At 41.8% G+C, this 20,467-nt stretch overlaps 1 protein-coding gene across 1 annotated transcript in view; it reads right to left on the bottom strand.

Moving 5' to 3' along the window:
- The window catches only part of frem2b (FRAS1 related extracellular matrix 2b), a 118,027-nt gene that overhangs the window by 17,745 nt on the left and 79,815 nt on the right, over positions 1–20,467 (bottom strand). The window contains exons 7-13 of the mRNA XM_053506752.1: positions 15,873–16,022; positions 13,344–13,553; positions 12,953–13,150; positions 12,332–12,499; positions 8,109–8,291; positions 6,749–6,879; positions 1,865–2,020 (exon numbers count right to left, since the gene is read on the bottom strand). Of these exons, the coding sequence (XP_053362727.1) occupies positions 1,865–2,020; positions 6,749–6,879; positions 8,109–8,291; positions 12,332–12,499; positions 12,953–13,150; positions 13,344–13,553; positions 15,873–16,022 (1,196 nt within the window). The remainder of the gene's footprint in view (positions 1–1,864; positions 2,021–6,748; positions 6,880–8,108; positions 8,292–12,331; positions 12,500–12,952; positions 13,151–13,343; positions 13,554–15,872; positions 16,023–20,467) is intronic.

Raw genomic sequence — 20,467 nt, 5'->3', positions numbered from 1 at the left:
GGAAGTAAGAGTGAAATATACAGTTTCCATCCATACAGTGACGCATACAGTATGACGACTGGCGGCGTCCTGATAACCTTATCGCGCAACGTGAACTTAAAGGAGCGCATCCGCGAACATAAAGGAGCGTCTGTAAAACAAAGTCGCGGGAAGCTTAACCAGGCATGGGACAGGAAGCCCCGCTGTGCCTGGAGCTACACTAACACCAGATGTCGCAAACTTTACACCCAAATACAATGGTGTGAATCGCCGATCTTCTAAACAAAGTCGGCAATTTTACGGCTTCACCATGAGTTGGGGAGGGGAACCACTGAGTCTCACTCTCATTGACTCCAGGACACAGGATGTATGAACGAAGAGGCATACAGCAAGAAACATCCGTGGGACGGACCTACAGTAAAGGGTTAAAACCCCAGGGTCCGAGCACATCGTCACGTCATCCAACGACTGACCGTCATCCAACGGCTGAAAGTCGCTTACAGGTTGAAGCAAGCTCCTTCATCGCTCTTCCACCGTCAACTTTCGCCCTGCATCTCACCGGCAAGCAAACTGCTCATCTGCTCTCCGAAACCATCAAGAAACCAGAACTTCAAAGTCCTGCAACGAAGAATTCATAGAAGAAGTGCCAGAGCTCCGCCGCCAGTAACCAAGCAACCAACGCAGCACTAAAAGGCTTCCCCGAGAGACGTCACCCCAGCATCAGAGCGCCAGCCAATCAGCAACGCTGTGATTCCCTACCACTAAAGGTGAATCAAAGGGGAAGACCGCACTGCCACGCAACACGAGTAAACAAGCAAAGCTTTATACCGTGCTGAAACTGGTGCTCGCTACATAACTCAACCATAAGATTACACCCTGCTCTTGTAACTGCTCTTGTAACTTTCTCAGGTCTAGTAAACAATACTAGAAAACTCCATTTAACTTTCACTCTTAAACTTTTTGTGTGCGTGTTTAAGTAGCGTAGTTTAATGTATCATAGATTAGTCGGTTGTGTATTTTAAAGTCTAAATATTTGCCCAGATCTTATGTTACGTTGCCATAATTGCTAAATAGTAGATTTTGTTATCATCGGTGGCAACGTGATGAGCAGAGCTGGTAAGATACACCAAATCTACTGTACTGAATGCTGGACGGGTAGTCGATAAAGTGTATATTATAAATTTTAATTCAGTTGGATGAAATTAACCCGAATCCTTAAAGATTCGATTTACCTCTGAACCAGAGCTGAAACCCTACAGTAGTGAGCAAGATAAACTCACGACAGTTAAAGCAGTAAGAGAATTACACAGATGGCAGGGTGATAGAGAAGGGATGGAGAAAGTGTGAAAGTGACACAAATGTCAAGACAATGAGCGTGATAACACCCATTTATTTATGACGTTACTGGGTATAAGTGTGACATGTGATGCAAATGACAAGGTAATAAAAATAAAAGCTTAAGGTTTTTATGTACGCTGTAATACCAATGACAAGGTAGGGAAAGTTGTAGTGACACAGCAATAGGGAAATAGATGTGACAAGCAATGACACAGATGACATGGTGTTGAGAGCGATGCAGAGAGAGAGAGAGAGAGAGAGACTGTGCCAGGTGACAAGGTAGTCAAAGTGACACACTATGACAAAGATGACATGAAAGTTTTACAGGGACAAAGTCACTGAGGGAGTGAGAGTGATGCTTCGTGAAAGAAACTACATTGTATTGAGAGCCAGACATTGTGACAAGTCCGACGTGACACGTGACGTAGCGAGACTGACATGCAGCGATGCAACTGATGAGGTTGTGACTCTGATAGACACAATGTACAGATACTTAATTCAATACAAAGTGCGACACAGATGATGGGGTGAAGGATTTGGTACACACCGTGACGCAGATGACTGGGTAGCCAGCGGGTGGTCGGCTCTCTGGGGCCCCGACTGCGTCATCGTAATGCAGCAGCGATATGACCACAGGCACTGAGGGGAACGTGACATCTGCCATGCTGTTTCCCTCCTCGATGTAAATGATAGCTTTGGTCATCTGCATAAGAACAATACGAGTTATTCAGCAATTCGGGTTTCTGATTTCCAAAAGGTTCATTCGTTTTTATTTTACTTCTGACAACTGCTCCAGCGATGCAGTTTTATAAATACTGGATATTCATTACAGTTTCTATACCAAAGACTTACACAGGGCCTTGAATCAGTAAATCAGATGCACGACATAAATTGATTGCTAAACATTTAATAAAACAGTAACGTTTTTAATATTTTGCATACATTACAGCATTGTATATAATTATGAACGGATATAGTGATAAATATAGCATGTTTTTTAAAAGTCAGCATTGACAAAATGCTTTGGGTAAAAAAAAAAGAAAAAAGAAAAGCTACAACACTTCAGAACGCAATGTTAAAACATCTTTACACATAAACTGTTATGTTTTATTCCTTACGTTTAAGGTGTGAACCTTAGCAGTGCGATAATTAAATATTTACTTACACATACAAATTTTTATTTAAAAAAAAAATGTATTCACACTTCAGGAAAAGAGAAACTTTTCCAACATTTTAAGACTAACTGTATTCATTTGTATTTATAAAATACAATGTTATATGATAATATTATCATAATCATATTAATATAAGACACATCATACTATTTGTTTTTTTCCTGAAGTTTGTAGGCATTATTTTGGATTTTGGTTGTGTGTGTCGTATATCTGTGTATGTCGGTATATGTCTGTGTCTACGAGTGTGTCTGTGTGTACAAGTATGTCTGTGAGTGTGTCCGTGTCTACAAGTGCATTCGTGTCTCTGAGTGTGTCTGTGAGTGTGTCCGGGTCTACGAGTGTGTCTGTGTCTTCGAGTGTGTCTATGAGTGTGTCTTTGTCTACGAGCTTGTCTGTGTCTAAGAGTGTGTCTGTGTCCACGAGTGTGTCCGTGTCTACAAGTGTATCCATGTCTGCGAGTGCGACCGTGTCTAGGAGTGTGTCTGTGAGTGTGTCTAGGTCTACGAGTGTGTCTGTGTCTATGAGTGTGTCTGTGTCTACGAGTGTGTCTATGAGTGTGTCTGTGTCTACGAGCATGTCTGTGTCCACGAGTGTGTCCATGTGTTTGTCTGTGTCTATGAGTGTGTCTGTGTTTATAAGTGTGTCTATTAGTGTGTCCGTGTCTACGAGTGTGTCTGTGTCTACGAGTGTGTCTGTGTCCATGAGTGTGTCTGTGTCCATGAGTGTGTCTGTGTCCATGAGGGGGTCCGGGTCTACGAGGGCGTCCGGGTCTACGAGTGTGTCTATGAGTGTGTCTGTGTCTATAAGTGTGTCTATTAGTGTGTCTGTGTCTACGAGCGTGTCTGTGTTTATGAGTGTGTCTGTGTCCATAAGTGTGTCTGTGTCCATGAGTGTGTCCGTGTCTACGAGGGCGTCCGGGTCTACGAGTGTGTCTATGAGTGTGTCTACGAGTGCATCCGTGTCTACGAGTGTGTCTATGAGTGTGTCTGTGTCTATAAGTGTGTCTATTAGTGTGTCTGTGTCTACGAGCGTGTCTGTGTTTATGAGTGTGTCTGTGTCCATAAGTGTGTCTGTGTCCATGAGTGTGTCTGTGTTTGAGTGTGTCTGTGTCTACGAGTGTGTCCGTGTCTACGAGTGCGTCCGTGTCTACGAGTGTGTCTGTGAGTGTGTCCGGGTCTACGAGTGTGTCTGTGTCTTCGGGTGTGTCTATGAGTGTGTCTTTGTCTACGAGCTTGTCTGTGTCTAAGAGTGTGTCTGTGTCCATGAGTGTGTCCGTGTCTACGAGGGCGTCCGGGTCTACGAGTGTGTCTATGAGTGTGTCTACGAGTGCATCCGTGTCTACGAGTGTGTCTATGAGTGTGTCTGTGTCTATAAGTGTGTCTATTAGTGTGTCTGTGTCTACGAGCGTGTCTGTGTTTATGAGTGTGTCTGTGTCCATAAGTGTGTCTGTGTCCATGAGTGTGTCTGTGTTTGAGTGTGTCTGTGTCTACGAGTGTGTCCGTGTCTACGAGTGCGTCCGTGTCTACGAGTGTGTCTGTGAGTGTGTCCGGGTCTACGAGTGTGTCTGTGTCTTCGGGTGTGTCTATGAGTGTGTCTTTGTCTACGAGCTTGTCTGTGTCTAAGAGTGTGTCTGTGTCCACGAGTGTGTCCGTGTTCACGAGTGTGTCCGTGTCTACAAGTGTATCCATGTCTGCGAGTGCGTCCGTGTCTAGGAGTGTGTCTGTAAGTGTGTCCAGGTCTACGAGTGTGTCTGTGTCTATGAGTGTGTCTGTGTCTACGAGTGTGTCTATGAGTGTGTCTGTGTCTACGAGCATGTCTGTGTCCACGAGTGTGTCCATGTGTTTGTCTGTGTCTATGAGTGTGTCTGTGTTTATAAGTGTGTCTATTAGTGTGTCCGTGTCTACGAGTGTGTCTGTGTCTACGAGTGTGTCTGTGTCCATGAGTGTGTCTGTGTCCATGAGGGGGTCCGGGTCTACGAGTGTGTCTATGAGTGTGTCTGTGTCTATAAGTGTGTCTATTAGTGTGTCTGTGTCTACGAGCGTGTCTGTGTTTATGAGTGTGTCTGTGTCCATAAGTGTGTCTGTGTCCATGAGTGTGTCCGTGTCTACGAGGGCGTCTGGGTCTACGAGTGTGTCTATGAGTGTGTCTACGAGTGCATCCGTGTCTACGAGTGTGTCTATGAGTGTGTCTGTGTCTATAAGTGTGTCTATTAGTGTGTCTGTGTCTACGAGCGTGTCTGTGTTTATGAGTGTGTCTGTGTCCATAAGTGTGTCTGTGTCCATGAGTGTGTCTGTGTTTGAGGGTGTCTGTGTCTACGAGTGTGTCCGTGTCTACGAGTGCGTCCGTGTCTACGAGTGTGTCTGTGAGTGTGTCCGGGTCTACGAGTGTGTCTGTGTCTTCGAGTGTGTCTATGAGTGTGTCTTTGTCTACGAGCTTGTCTGTGTCTAAGAGTGTGTCTGTGTCCACGAGTGTGTCCGTGTTCACGAGTGTGTCCGTGTCTACAAGTGTATCCATGTCTGCGAGTGCGTCCGTGTCTAGGAGTGTGTCTGTGAGTGTGTCCAGGTCTACAAGTGTGTCTGTGTCTATGAGTGTGTCTGTGTCTACGAGTGTGTCTATGAGTGTGTCTGTGTCTACGAGCATGTCTGTGTCCACGAGTGTGTCCATGTGTTTGTCTGTGTCTATGAGTGTGTCTGTGTTTATAAGTGTGTCTATTAGTGTGTCCGTGTCTACGAGTGTGTCTGTGTCTACGAGTGTGTCTGTGTCCATGAGTGTGTCTGTGTCCATGAGGGGGTCCGGGTCTACGAGGGCGTCCGGGTCTACGAGTGTGTCTATGAGTGTGTCTGTGTCTATAAGTGTGTCTATTAGTGTGTCTGTGTCTACGAGCGTGTCTGTGTTTATGAGTGTGTCTGTGTCCATAAGTGTGTCTGTGTCCATGAGTGTGTCCGTGTCTACGAGGGCGTCCGGGTCTACGAGTGTGTCTATGAGTGTGTCTGTGTCTACGAGCATGTCTGTGTTCACGAGTGTGTCCATGTGTTTGTCTGTGTCTATGAGTGTGTCTGTGTTTATAAGTGTGTCTATTAGTGTGTCCGTGTCTACGAGTGTGTCTGTGTCTACGAGTGTGTCTGTGTCCATGAGTGTGTCTGTGTCCATGAGGGGGTCCGGGTCTACGAGGGCGTCCGGGTCTACGAGTGTGTCTATGAGTGTGTCTGTGTCTATAAGTGTGTCTATTAGTGTGTCTGTGTCTACGAGCGTGTCTGTGTTTATGAGTGTGTCTGTGTCCATAAGTGTGTCTGTGTCCATGAGTGTGTCCGTGTCTACGAGGGCGTCCGGGTCTACGAGTGTGTCTATGAGTGTGTCTGTGTCTACGAGCATGTCTGTGTCCACGAGTGTGTCCATGTGTTTGTCTGTGTCTATGAGTGTGTCTGTGTTTATAAGTGTGTCTATTAGTGTGTCCGTGTCTACGAGTGTGTCTGTGTCTACGAGTGTGTCTGTGTCCATGAGTGTGTCTGTGTCCATGAGGGGGTCCGGGTCTACGAGGGCGTCCGGGTCTACGAGTGTGTCTATGAGTGTGCCTGTGTCTATAAGTGTGTCTATTAGTGTGTCTGTGTCTACGAGCGTGTCTGTGTTTATAAGTGTGTCTGTGTCCATAAGTGTGTCTGTGTCCATGAGTGTGCCCGTTTCTACGAGGGCGTCCGGGTCTACGAGTGTGTCTATGAGTGTGTCTGTGTCTACGAGTGCATCCGTGTCTACGAGTGCGTCCATGTCTATGAGTGTGTCTATGAGTGTGTCTGTGAGTGTGCACGAGTGCCCAAGCTGAAATTGAAATTGTGTCATAATCTCTCTATCTAACTCCATTTCACTTCTCTTCCAAACATGATGTTTCAGTGTCTGTTTAAATGAGCTACTTCCGAGAGCTGAGTAATAAGCCGAGGGGGCGGGATCTTCTTATATGAGGTCACAATTGGAATTGACTACTTTAAGCCAAGGCCAATACAACAATGGCAAAGGCACCATGTTTTTTTTGTTTGTACATGCACAGACTGGAGACCCCTCTAAATTTTAACAAAAAAATTGCAAAATAGGCTTCCATTAATGTAAAGTCTTACCTTACCTACATACGAAGATCGACGACTCAAATATGGAATAAGAAAAAAATCTCAGCCCATGCTGAAATCATGTTGTGCTTTCAGGCTTAAAAAAAAACAACACTAATTCTAAATGAAGTGTGTGAATTGTGTCCAATATTCACTGAGCACCTGAATCTCAGCCACCATATTCTCATCTGGCTTCAGGTGGACCGTGAACGCTTCCCTCATCTCGCGCACTCCGTCGTACAGGATCTCGACATCCACCGCATGCTCCGTTTCTCCTTGCTTGAATATCACGTCTGGGGAATAAGAGAAGTGTGATATGGAGATCAGTCATGCAAAATAAGCACCTTAATATGAACTCGTGTACTGCTGATCGGTCGAAATTTTATGGACCTGAGCTGCGGCATCCATTACAGCTACGCGGTGTTGTCAACATCACCTTTTAAATAATTCAAAATTACTTTACTTTATGCATACCTGACAAGAGTTCTCGACAAATCTACAAAAAGGGTAATAAGGACTCATGTGATGTTGAGCGTAAGCTCGGTTTTATTCCCAGATCAACTTACACTTGCGCAGACTTGTCAAGGGGAAAAAAAATATATACAGCTGGTGTTGGGAATAAAACTTTTTATGTTCCTTGTATTTCCTTTATGTGTTTTTTTTTTAGATTTAAATTTTAACTGTCATCTTCAAGGAACTTGTCAATTTAGGACAATATACCAGTTTTAAATTTACCGCCAGTTTGCCTAAGCTGCATATCTTTGGACTGTGGGAGGAAACCGGAGTACCCAGAGGAAACCCACCAAGCGCAGGGAGAACATGCAAACTCCATGCACACGGACCCCGAGGCGGAAATCGAACCCGGACCCTTAAGGTGAAGTATTACGATGAAAATAATTACTTCTACATCTTTGTATAACCCATGAGCCATGCGTCCGAGACTTTATTTTTACTTATAAAATGCACACGTCTCTCTCCATATATATTTAAACATTCTTTTACTCGTATCGACTTTTTTTTTCTCTTTTAGACGTCATGTCGTCACTTTACTAAAAACACACCATAGGGAGGTGAAAAAGTGAGAGAGCCTCTCCTCTATCATCTCTGTGGGTAGTGTCGCGTCCAATTAGCTGCTTTCATCTCAATAATTTACATAAATGCATGTGATTGGATTAACTATGAAGAAGATTTGCTACAGAAAACACTTGAGCTCATCTGCAGAAATCTAGAAACCTGATTTATGTCTCAATTTTCCCCCTATACATTTATTATCTCTGCTCCACAGGCTCAGTCAGGTGAAATACTTTTGCTAGATCCACATCTAGTGTAAACAACATGAATGTAAAAAAACGTAAATTTCACTTGACATATTATTAAAATAAGCACTGCTAAGATGTCTTTTTTTTCCTCTCAAAATGTCTCCAACTTAACTCTTATTAAAATGCTCTTTTCGCACTGATTTCATTAAGACTCCGTGTATAACCCATGAGCCATGTGTGCATGCGTGTTAGCTTTCTCTCACCCTCTGACACCGGGTGATAATCCTCTCCGGATGTCGCAGAGCCGTCTTTAGTGTGCACTCGCACCACTGACACTTTGGAGGTGTCTCCCACTCTCAGCACTGGCACCTTCACCACAGACACCTGCCCGGCCTCACTGGGTTCGCTCACGCTGAACTTGGTAACCCCGAACCTGATGATGGCCTCTGTGGGACAGGAGGTGCATGAAAAATGAAATGTGCATAGAAAATGAACGTGAAATGTTTTTCGGCTTGAACACTCCCTGATTTGCTGAACTGCTCTGTCTGAAGTACTCTACAGCTTCTCCGTAATGCTTAAGGTAAAAATCTGGCGCTGACGCTAAAGCAGAGTAAGGGTCCTTTGGTGTGTTTGTATTTCTTATGATGAATATTTCATATAGGGATTTGAAAGAACGCTTTGGTTTATATATATATATATTTAATATACATGCATGTACTCACCGCTTCTAAGAGCTGACACTTTGGAGCCTCAAATGATTTCGAAGGTAAGTAACATGCATTTTAAAAAACAGTTTATTACTACAATTGCTGTTTATAATGTCCTGAACGCAGAGATCTTCAACTAAAGTCCTTGGGAAATTCTTCTGCTCAAGCACAGCTGATTTATCTAATCTGTTAATTACCAGATTCAGTGTGTGTGTTTACTGTAGGTGTTGGTTAATTACAAACTGTGCCGGACACAGACCCTCCAGGACTGAAGTTGAAGCTCCTTGATGTAGAGTATATTTTATACAGGTGTTAGTGAATGAGCTAGCATTTTAGTTTTAATAGCTGAAACAGATGAAAAGAACAATAATTAATAACTTCTATACAATCAAGAATTTAAAAAAGCAAAGCACTGTGATGCTTTATATATATATACATACAACCACACATTCATCAGGCATAACATTATAATGACCGCTTAATATTAAGTACAGTTGTCCCCCATTTTGGCCACCAAAACAGTAATAACCTGTGTGTCTTGACACCTTTCAATAGGACCCAGCATTAACCTTTTCTTTAATTTAAGCTGCAGGAGCTCTTCCATTGGATCGGAATACACGGGCCAGCCTTCACTCCCCATGTCCATCAGTGGGCATTGGCCAGCCATGAACCAGAGCAGCTCTATCAAGCCTTCATAATGAAGTCCAGGTCATCAGTTCACCAGTTTTCCAGCCTAGGAACATTTCACAAGAGCTGCAGTTTTGAAGTTGCTCTGATCCAGTTGGCTAGCCATCCCAATTTGGCCCTTTTCACAGTAGCTAAATTTTTTAAATCGTTGGTGGGCGAAGCGTGACTTTGATCAGGTGCAGATTGCGAAGCCTAGAGGACTGGGTCGAAACAACTCCAAACCTGCAGCTTTTATGGGATGTTCCTGGTCCGCAGTGGTCAGAACATACCAAAAGTGATCCAAGGAAGGAAAACCGCTGAACTGGCGACATGGTCATGGGTGGCCAAGGATTAATGATGCATGTGGGGAGTAAAGGCAGGCCCTTGTAGTCCGATCCAGTAGAGTGGCTACTGTGGTTCAAAATGATGAAAAGGTTAATGCTGGTTGTGATAGAAAGGCGTCACAACAAACAGTGCATCGCTGTTGTAAAAACAATCTACACAGTATTAGGCAGGTGATTACAATGTTATGGTCGATTGGTGTCAATATATCTGTATATCTGCAGGACCTTTAAGGATGATGCTAACTGTGGATGAATCTGACATTGGAATTCGAAGAAGCTTTTCTGTAAACCGCTGCTCATATTCACCCACAGGCTTGTGTGGTCTTCAGCCTCCACCAGCTTTTTAATATCGTCGGCAAACATTAAAAGTTCATAACTACAAGTTCTTGCATTTGCGTCAGAAAGTATAAAGTCCTGAAAAAAGGTAACAGAGTTGATGGTGTGTGTGTGAGAGTTCACGGAGCTCTACTTGATAATTAAGGCTGTCAGAATTCAATCAGTTCACTCGGATTAATACCAGGTACGGCAACCGTCAGAAATCATGGAAGGCAAACCGCCACAAAGTGATAATGGACTATAAAAATAATTATAAGTGAATTTACAGCTGCATTAAAAAGACTTTTAATACACAGACTTCTCGTACCGTCTTGTCTCTTTGTGAAATCCATAACGTACAGATCCATCAAGACTTTATGATAAAGTGATCCATCATTAATAAATCCCAACTCTTTAGGACTTTCCATGGTGGTGAGGGCAGACTTACATCATCACTAGCATACTAATAACCACAGACAAAATTTTTTTATTGATCCATTTCGTGATGGAAACGCTGCTGACTACCGGTGTGCATACTTTTTAACAGATCAAAATAAACAAGGCGAAAACGGAGTAAGGTGCCTTGCCTAAGGGCATCACGCCAGACTGGTATTAATCTAGCAACGTAATGCTGACAACCCCTCCCAGTTTAAAGCGTACATACCACCCTCAGATACCTAATGGGATTTGAAACAGCGAGCTTCTGATACATGCTCGCTCGATTCTAAAGATCGCCTTAAAACCATGCTCTTGATTAGTTTCTCAGTGAGATTTAATTCAGGCCCAGGGTCGATTCGGAAGCATTTGCATTCAGGAAACCATTAAACAAAACGAAGTACCATTATTCTTTTTATTCGCTTAAACCAATAACTAAAGATGTTCCACATAACCTCACGTACAGGTCCAAGGAGAAACAGTGTTGGAACATTAAGCTGTGAATGAATTCTCAAGCAGACCACGAGCCCATGTGCAGTGGAAAGAAACTAATTTGTCCAGTCTGACTAAACAAATATTTAATAATGTACTGAATAATATGGACTGAATAATAAATTATCGGTTACTACAAAAAAAAAGTGGTCTCTCGGAGAAGTATAAATGAGAATCGTGGTCCAACTTCTAAGTAAAAAAATACGTGAGTTTCGTTAAAAAGCATGCAGACTTTTTAAATTAACATGCCTTGCTTTTCCTTTTCATTTCTTCTACACTTGAGGTTAAATACAATAGCCGAGAGACGTTCGGGTCAAACCGGGAAAATTTCACATGATTGAAGGCGTAAAATCGATTGACATTTACAGAAGACTTCAAGCACAGTACGGTGATGAGACTCTTTGAATGGTTTTAGTGAAACGTTTTAAAAGAAGGCCAAAAGATGATCCTGGCCGAGGTGGGTCAGAGCCCACTGAACATTCAGCGAATGGAACACTTAACCTTCGAAAATCAATGGATAGCTTCTCAACAACTTGTAGAAGAGACGCATCTGTCTGTGAGGACTGTACACACAATCGTTCACAAACACTACTTGCACATTACATGAACTCGACTGAGAGTTTTTGCCACAACCCACCGTCCAGTCCTTACTTCGCGCCAAGCCACATGTTCGGGACATTAAAGGAGTTCCTGGGAGGCCAGCGCTTCAAACGTGAATCAGACAGTCTGATCATGGCTCCGGTGTACCAAGAAAACTTTTTACCTTGATGGTATTCAAGCACTATGGATAAAAAGCTGGGATAAGTGCATTAGTGAAGCAGGGGATTATAGAGAAATAAAGGCAGTTTTTACTGCATAACTGCATTCCCTTATTCTGGACAATCACTCCTTTAATGGCCCAAACATGTGGAAATGGCTTGGAGCAAGGTCAGGACTGTATCAGCCGAAATTCTTGTAAAAGTGGCCCTGTGGACAGTATAAGGTTGTGCATAGACCTGCAAAAACAGAACTTTTTTTTTGTGATCAAACCAGTCCTCCTTTTTTTTTTTATTATAGGAAAGAGCGAGTTTTTCAGCAGTAAAGATGACATGAAACAAGCGGTCTGATCATGTAACGAGAAAAAGTTCTACCTTAATGGTGTCCAAGTACTAGTGAAACCCTGGGTATAATTGCAGTAGTGTAGCAGAGGATTATATAAAGAAATAAAGTTTTTACTCTTATAACCTGTTATTCTGCACAAATTAAAAGTCAGAGTATAACTTGAACCCTCGTCATAGAAATATAGATAACTAAATGTCTTACTGGTTTATGTAGAACATAAACTTATAACCAAAACCATGCAGCCCGCATAGCTATGTATTTACAATATCATTAACTTACACCATCATACCACCCAACCAAAGTCTCGAACCATAACATAACTTTTTGCTTCTTCTTCACTCTTATCTCTGAGACTTACAGAATGAAGCCCCAGTTTCTGGTTTAAAAATATATATATTAAAAACAATACCAATAAAAAAAGCTTACTATCAGCATCATCCTTAATCTTGATGAGTGTCTCATTTTGAACTCCTATAGACGCCCCCCCGAAAGGAGACTCGCTTTTAGGGCTCCCCAGGACCAACCGGAGCTCCTCCACCTCTTCGTGTTCCGTGTCATCGACAAGAATGAGAACACAGGGCTTCTCTACTTCCCCTAAACACAATCACACACAGTCAGAGAGTGAGAACCGAAAAGAAGGACCATGAAGTAAAGACACTACACAAATACTGCAAGACACTGAGTAATGAAAACCTGAATATATACTTGATAGTTTGATGCCTATGATGAGTTCTCATGCTATAAAACTAAACCATGTGATCTATAGTAGCAGATACAATAACACTAGTGGACTTTTTTTTTTACTCAATATTATGACAAAGCATCAAATTTTGATAAAAAAAAATGAATACTTTAGAAGACATTTAGATACAAGTGTAAATAGAGCTGTGTTTAAAACTGTTTTAGTTTTCTGTTAAATGTAATTTAAACAAATCATAATAAATCAATTATAATAAAACTTATCCCTATCCAAATCCACTGAAAAGCTTTAACTCTGGAAATGGCACGGCTGGATCACCACGCTGTAAGGGTAGCAGTGGTACTGACCTGGCAGAAATGTGATGACAGAAGCGTCCGTGTTGGGTCTCTCGTTGAAGTCCATCATGACCTGAGCGGAACCCTGACGGCTGTAGCAGCGTACGCTGGATTTGAACCTCAGATCTCCACTGCGGTAAATAATAGCCGTAATCTTTCCATCGTTCTCGTTACCTGTGTATTTAGCATCGCGGAACTGCACCTTCGGCACTGTGCGGGCAACACGGATAAACCTGCTTAATTATTTCTTTAAATACATTTACAGGGAATATTAATCAAGAAAGAAAATTACACCACAGTCATTACTCCCCCACCCGCCCCCCCTCTAAAACACTGAATAACTATCATGACTGCGTTCTGTTCATTGCCAGACTTCTCCAAGACACTTCTGCCTCATACTTACAATCTGACACGGAGTCGTTGATGAAAACGGTGGCTTTGCTTGGCTCTCCCAGAATGCCGTTCATGGGCATGCGAAGGACGAGCTCGAACCTCTCGGGCCCCTCCAGTACAGGCTGGCCCAGGTCATCCAGAATAGTGACACGGATCGTCTGGATGGTGACGCCTGGTGCAAAGTCCAGGTTCTTACTGATTCCGACGTAGTCTACACCAGCTGCGGCAGACATCAATGGTTGTGTGAATAATTGTGGAACGGTTTTAAATCATTACAAGTACAACTTATAGGTAGAATAAAACTATACGAAAAAATGTTGTATGCTAAAATAACCTAACAGATTTATTTACCGATCAGCCATAACATTAAAACCACCCAAGTTCTTAGTTCCCCTTGGTTCCCCTTGAGGTCCCAGCCTGACCTCCGGGGGAGGGATGTGGTTTCTGGCATCAGGAACATACTGTAGTAGTGGGTGTTTTGAGGGCTGTGGGTTTGTAAGGGTGGGGCCTCAGTGGATCCCATAGATCCTCGATCAGATTGGGATCTGGGGAGTTTGGAGGCTGGGTCAGCAGCCTTATACTGTTTTTTTGGCCCCGTGAGAGGTGGGCTGTGGTGGAATGGGTCTTCTAATGACTTTCTGTCATGGAAAGAAATGACTTTTTTTCTGGGGTTTGTGCCTTATGGTTTTTTTCTGTGGGGATGGACCAGACGGGCTGGCCTTAATCCCAGCCGCCATGGATGGGCTTGGGTGCCCATGAACCTCACCAGGTTAGTTGTATATAAATGTTGATCAACGTTTAGTTTACCTGGTGGTCGTGGTGTAAATGTTATGGCTGATAACAATGTAAATTATCAATATATCATATGATACTGTACTATACCACTCATCCTGTAACAAATGCCAGCTACTAAGAGAACATAATAATAATAATAATAATAATAATAATAACAACAACAACAAGAATTTTGGCATTTAAACTCTTAATAATAATCCCCCCACACACAATAAATCAAGGATTTAAAAAAAAAATTAAAAAAAAAAAAAAAAAAAAAATATATATATATATATATATATATATATATATATATATATATATTTGGTTTTTAACATGCTGTGTTTAAAAAGAAAGAGGTCTTCGCACTTAAGGCAGCTGATAGCTCTGGGAGTTTGTTTTTTAAGTGATAATTAAACCAAATGCTGGGAGACTTAGCATTTTATTCCTGCATGACAAGATTCTTCGCAGGTGACAACCACATGCTCTGTTAAGTTTTTCATGCTGAATATTCATGCTGGAGTATATTACACGTTTTTGTCTCTTTGCCACAGGTGTAATTCACCGTCGCCATTTCACTCGTAAGAAAGGAGGTAGAACCTTTGGTGAATAATAACACAAAGCAGTGACTAATTTACCAGTGAACTGAAAGGGAGAAGAGGAAATAAAAAAAAAAAACTGAGACGAAATAGAAAAAAAAAAAAAAAAACCAGTGTGTTCCTGGAAGATTGCACTTTTCGGGCTTTTCTTTTCTGGCACCTGATATTGCAGCTTTGAAGTTATGATGGAGTTATTCATTTGCTCAGCTTTGGAGTTTTGTGCTCTGTACGGTTGATAGTGTACTCTTTAATCCCTTAGTTTCTTCAAAATGACGCTAAGCCTGCCGTGGTTCTGTGTGTGTGTGTGTGTGTGGGTGCGTGCATGTAAGTATGTGTGGTTGTGTGTGTGTCTATACCATCAGATTAGATAGTGCAGAGGCAATATTTACTCTAGTGGGAGAGCAAGTAGGCTGATGATAGTTCAAACCAAGACACACAAAAAGTGATAAAAGGCCACAAATGGAAAAAGGAAAAAAACTTGCCCAGAAGGTTATCACGGTGAAAAAAAAAAGGAATGAAAAAAGAAAGAAGGGTACTTGAAATCCTGTGTGACAGTATGTCTATGGGCAACCTTGGATCCACGTGAAGTCCAGTTATATTATAAATAATAACAGTAACAAGCATCATGTAAAAATGATTTTAAACCAAGAATGGAAAACACCTTGGAATCTTTATCAATATCATTCTTTTTTAAATTCAGAACTACCAATCGAATACCTTTTTCCTTCATGGATGTGAGCTGGATGTTAATGCAATTGAATGGATTCTTGTTGTGTTTTATTTAAATTTCAGTCTAAAGTATTCAATCATATTCACCAGTGCAGAAAAAAAAAACAAGAATTAAAAAGCATGTACTTTGATCATATGCTACAGTATGATGAGCTTAATTTGATTACTTATTAACATTTACTTTTTAATACTTGAATATACTGAACATACAGTACTGTATATTCGACCTCTGGTGGACAAACTAATTGATTCTCTCTTCATTTATGCGTCCATCGTTTACATCTGGTTTGTTTACCTGATCCGATATGTGATCAATTAATGAAAAAAATGTAGCTACTACTCAAAACACCTACAGCTTAAACATCACCAAAATATTATAAACAATCAAACAGGACTGTATTTAAAATCTCTTCGTTCCCGCTTTGAAATCCACATACCTTCCGCTGAAACGGGGTCTGTTTTTCTGGAACGCACCGTAACCGTTCCCGTCTTGGACAGATCGGATCCCGTTCTCCAAACCCGTACCTCCACATAACCGTCGCTCTCGTCCACGTGGTACTCTGTGTCTCCGAAATAAAACACTGGCGCTGTGGAAATAGTGGACAAAAAAAAAATGTACATTAGACAAGATGTTTAATGCACAAGTCCAGAAACAACGGGACCAGCCGTGCGGATTGCTGGATAGATGTGGAGTTTGCGGATGGGGAAATAAGAGTACAAATCCCAGACCTGTGAAAGAGGCACCAACAACAGCTTTTCCCATCATCTGCTCTGGTTCATGCTGAGATTCTAAATTAAGGCTTTATTTAAAAAAAAGTCTAACTCAATAGGCAAAGAATGATTTAAATGTACAGTATAAATAAAAGCAATGGCACTAAATTGATAGCCTTAGCCTTCTGTACTGTATATGCTAAATGCACTGGAAGGTCTTAATGTGTAAGAACCGATGTTACATGCAGAGATGATTTCCTCCTTAAGTGCTACAGTAAGAACGTTCTGATAGACTACTAAGGTCAGATTAAGAATAAAGTTGAGTGCTGTTAGGTCTAAATCTTTTGTTTTTAGTTTAAAAGATTATTTTAGAAATAAGAGAAAAGGTTTCAGTGAAACAACAAAAAAATATAAAAAATTAAATTTGATAAATAAATATTAAGGAAAGATGGATCCAGATGTTTAAGTCACTTTGAAAACTACAGGAGTGGGAAATTCTTTTTTCATATCCCAGCTTGTTAGGAAGCTGGGGTCAGAGTGCAGGGTCAGCCATGACATGGAAAAGGAAGGGTTAAGTGCCTTGCTCAAGGGCACCAACAGTCCCGGGGATTCAACCCCTGACCTTCTGCTCAGTAATCATCAGCCTTAACCGGTAAGACACCACTGTCCTGCCTCTTTCCTTCCATATCTATCCTTCTATCTTTCCATATACATCTTTCCTCTCAAGGTTTCTTCCTTTTACCCTCTCAAGGAGTTTTTCCTTGCCACCGTCGCCGTCGTCCTCGGCTTGCTCATCAGGGACAGTCTTATCATTTTGATTCATACACATTCACATTTTATACAAACTTAAATAATTCTTATTAGTGTGTAAAGCTGATTTGCGTCAATTGTTAAAAGTGCTATACAGATAAAATCGAATTGAATTGAATTTATTTGGAACGAGTCGAATAAAGGAATATCTATTTAAATAAAACTATATTTGGAGGGGATGTACAGTAAATGTTTTTACAAAACCTTTCAGAGAAAAAAAATGTGCCTACATTAGACAATAAAAGCGGTTTCATTACTATTAAAAAAAAAGGCAACATCTTTTTTATTATAATGAACCCTTGATTTGCGTCTGGCTCATTAGATCCTGCTTCTTACAATCATTACAAAAGAAAGTCGGTCCCTCATCGCTTGTGGCTTGTTTGTCTGCACTTTGGAAATTAGCCTACATTTATTTATCGTTAGAAAACACTGCAAGCCACGTACAACCTTGTCCACACCTTAACGATATATGATACACGAGACAGAAGATGAAGCAGATGGGGGTGAGGGTGGGAAGGAGGAGGGGGAGGTGAGGGGGTGTAAATGAACAAGGGGGGGGGTGAGACATTCCTACCTTCCATGCAACATGTTAACACATGCTTTACAGATGTGATCGAGTGAACATGCAATTTGTTTTCATATCACGGTAAGTAATAATGTAGTGCCAGTGTATGAGGCACCGTGATATTGCAGATTTATTGTAAAATAATAATAATGATCATGATCATAATAATAATAAATAAATAAAATAAGTGCTACTCTGAACAACAACTTATTTATTTCTTTGTTTTACATTTTTATTTAAAGACTCAGGCCTGCATTTTAAGGGTCTTTAAGTGGTCCTGACGGAAAAAACGGAAAAAAAAAAATCCAGAGGCTGAAATTCGCACACCAGTCTGGACCTGCCCGCTCACAATTAACCCTCTGCCCAAGCTGAAATTCCTCATGTTTCTTGCATCTTTGCACAGCACATGCTCATAACACACTTGCGTAAACACACACACACACACACACACACACACATCACATCACACATTGCACAGCCTGTGAAAAGACTGTTGTAGCTCTCAGCTACCAAATGCGCTTTCATGAGAGATGTGCCGTCATCTCGGGAAGCTGACAGACACGACGGAGCCCATGTTCAGGGAAGGAAATACAACTACGCCTAGAGAAAATAAACCCTGCTGGCGACCTGTCCGACTTTCTGTCAGCTGTCGAGTTCAGCAGAAACTTCGAATGATGAATTTTTCTTAAAAAAAAAAAAAAAAAAAACCTTAGTCACGCACTTTTCATCTTTATACCACTTTATCCTGTATACAGGGTCAGGCGGGGGCTCAGAGCCTAACCCAGGAGACTTAGGGTCACGAGGAGGGGTAGACCCTGGACAGGGTGTTGATCCATCACCGGGCACACACACACACACATACATACACATTGACACACTGTGAGCAATTAGTCAACAACAATTTGTCTAATCTGTAGCACAAGAAGAACATGTACGCAGGTGGGAATCGAACCCGTAACCCTGGAGGTCCAAGGAGACAGTGCCAACCACTAAGTCAATGTCAAGCGGAGCAGATTTGTGCGAGATCTTAGTTTTTATTGCAATGAAAATGCATCTTTTGTACAGAATGAATAATAACACGGTGTGTACAAATGACCTAAATCAACCCAGCAGCTTCATTTAAATAACTAAAAGCCTGCAAAGTTTGCATTGTGAACATTTAAAGTTGGGTGGAAAAAGTTCAGCCAGAAACACTCACGTTCAGACGCCTTTTATTCAGGATCTCATTTCGTTAAAGTGCCCTGTATGCAAATCTCCCGTTTAGTCGATTTTCAGGCTATGAACTCAAAACGACAGCAAAAATATCCAAATTACCTGAAAGGAAGAATTTTTTTTGCAAGCTATGTAAAACCGAACACCCGAAGCCAATGGATCTTTATGCATAGCCGTGGGGTTTCAGGAGAGGAGGGTGACAATTGCTTTACAAAAGAAGTGCAACAGATAAAGAATATTTTCCTTTCCTTCTAGTTCAAGTGACAGACTAGTGTGTGAAGTCTTGGCATTATTAAGATTTGTTCCTGTAGACACATCAAGCTCTGGGAAAAGAGCTGAGGTTAGGGAGTAATTGCACCTGATTGTCTTGGCCCGGGTACGCTGGATGTACAAGTGCGTCTGAGCTCCAGTAATCAGATAAGCATTATCTCATAACACGTGTTTTTTAAAGGGATCTGACACACAAATCACAGTCTCTGTGGCTTTTTGCTGCATGGCTCACAGCTCTTCCCTGCCCGAGTCGGGTTACAGTTGTGGCACTCGACCATGATACAGTCATGACCCTGTTGAAAGAACCGGATCTCATGGTTCATTTCATGAAAGGAAAGTTCAGCAGGTACTCTTCTTAAAGTACTACAGCGTTCTTTATAATGCACTTTACATTATGGATATACTGTATAATAACAACCTTCACTACAATGTTGAATTCTTTAACCTAATTTGGTCCAAAAAATCAGATGTTGATTAAAATTCACAACAGCTCTGGCAGTACCTTCTAGCTGTAAGTGGAATCACAGGTTCATACTCATTAACATTTACAGCATTTGGCAGACGCCCTTACCCAGAGCGACTTATAGAACGCTTTGAAGTCTCCATTAATGAATACATCCTGATACTGGTACACGCACTACGAATACCATCAGTCTAAAACAGTTAAGGAGTAAATGTTGTTTAAAGTGCTAATTTACTAGAGGTGTTCAATTCAAACCGGGACTTCTGATTGTGCAGAATAACTGCCTGCTTCTACAGTATCTACAGTAAAATGCTGGCCTACCAGGAACTTTTTTAAAGGCCCTTTCCTTTAATGGAAAGCCTGAATTGATCATTAATGATGTTCTGTTCTTCTTATTTGCAGAACAATGCCTAACCTTATACTGCCCGCCGCACCGCTTGCACAATACAGGAATTCGTCTGAGAGTTACTGGTACATCCCCCGTACAGTCCTGACCTCGCTCCAAGCCATTTTAACATGTTTGGGCCATTAAAGGGGTTCTAGAGAGGCCAGTATTTCAGACGTGAAGCGTGTTCCGGCTTACTTATGAAACTTTCTACCTAGATGGTATCCAAGCACTAGTGAAACACTGTAAAAAGTGCATTATATAGAGAAATAAAGTTAGTTTGTACTCTCATACAGTAGCTCAGATCAGAGCAGAGAAGAACCTTGATGAATGTTTTCCTTGTACCCTGAGAGACGGTGGGAGCAGTCGAGCAGTGCTAGAGGATCAGAGGGAGCACGGGACAAAGCGAAGTTTTGATAAGTGCCTTGAGGTAAGAGGGTGCTGGCCTTTTTTTGGCTTTGTGAGCAAGCATCAGTGTTTTAAATCTCATAAGGGTAGCTATGGGAAGCCAGCGGAGGAAGCGAAGCGGGTAGTGGTGGTTTAGAGGAATTTGGGAAGGTTGAAAACAAGTCATGCAGCTGCATTTGAACCTTGATGCTGAATAGTGCAAATAGGC

Source organism: Clarias gariepinus, chromosome 11, assembly GCF_024256425.1.
Source record: "Clarias gariepinus isolate MV-2021 ecotype Netherlands chromosome 11, CGAR_prim_01v2, whole genome shotgun sequence".
Lineage (NCBI taxonomy): Eukaryota > Metazoa > Chordata > Actinopteri > Siluriformes > Clariidae > Clarias > Clarias gariepinus.
Note: the sequence above shows the minus strand (reverse complement) of the source record. Positions and strands in the feature narration are given on the sequence as shown.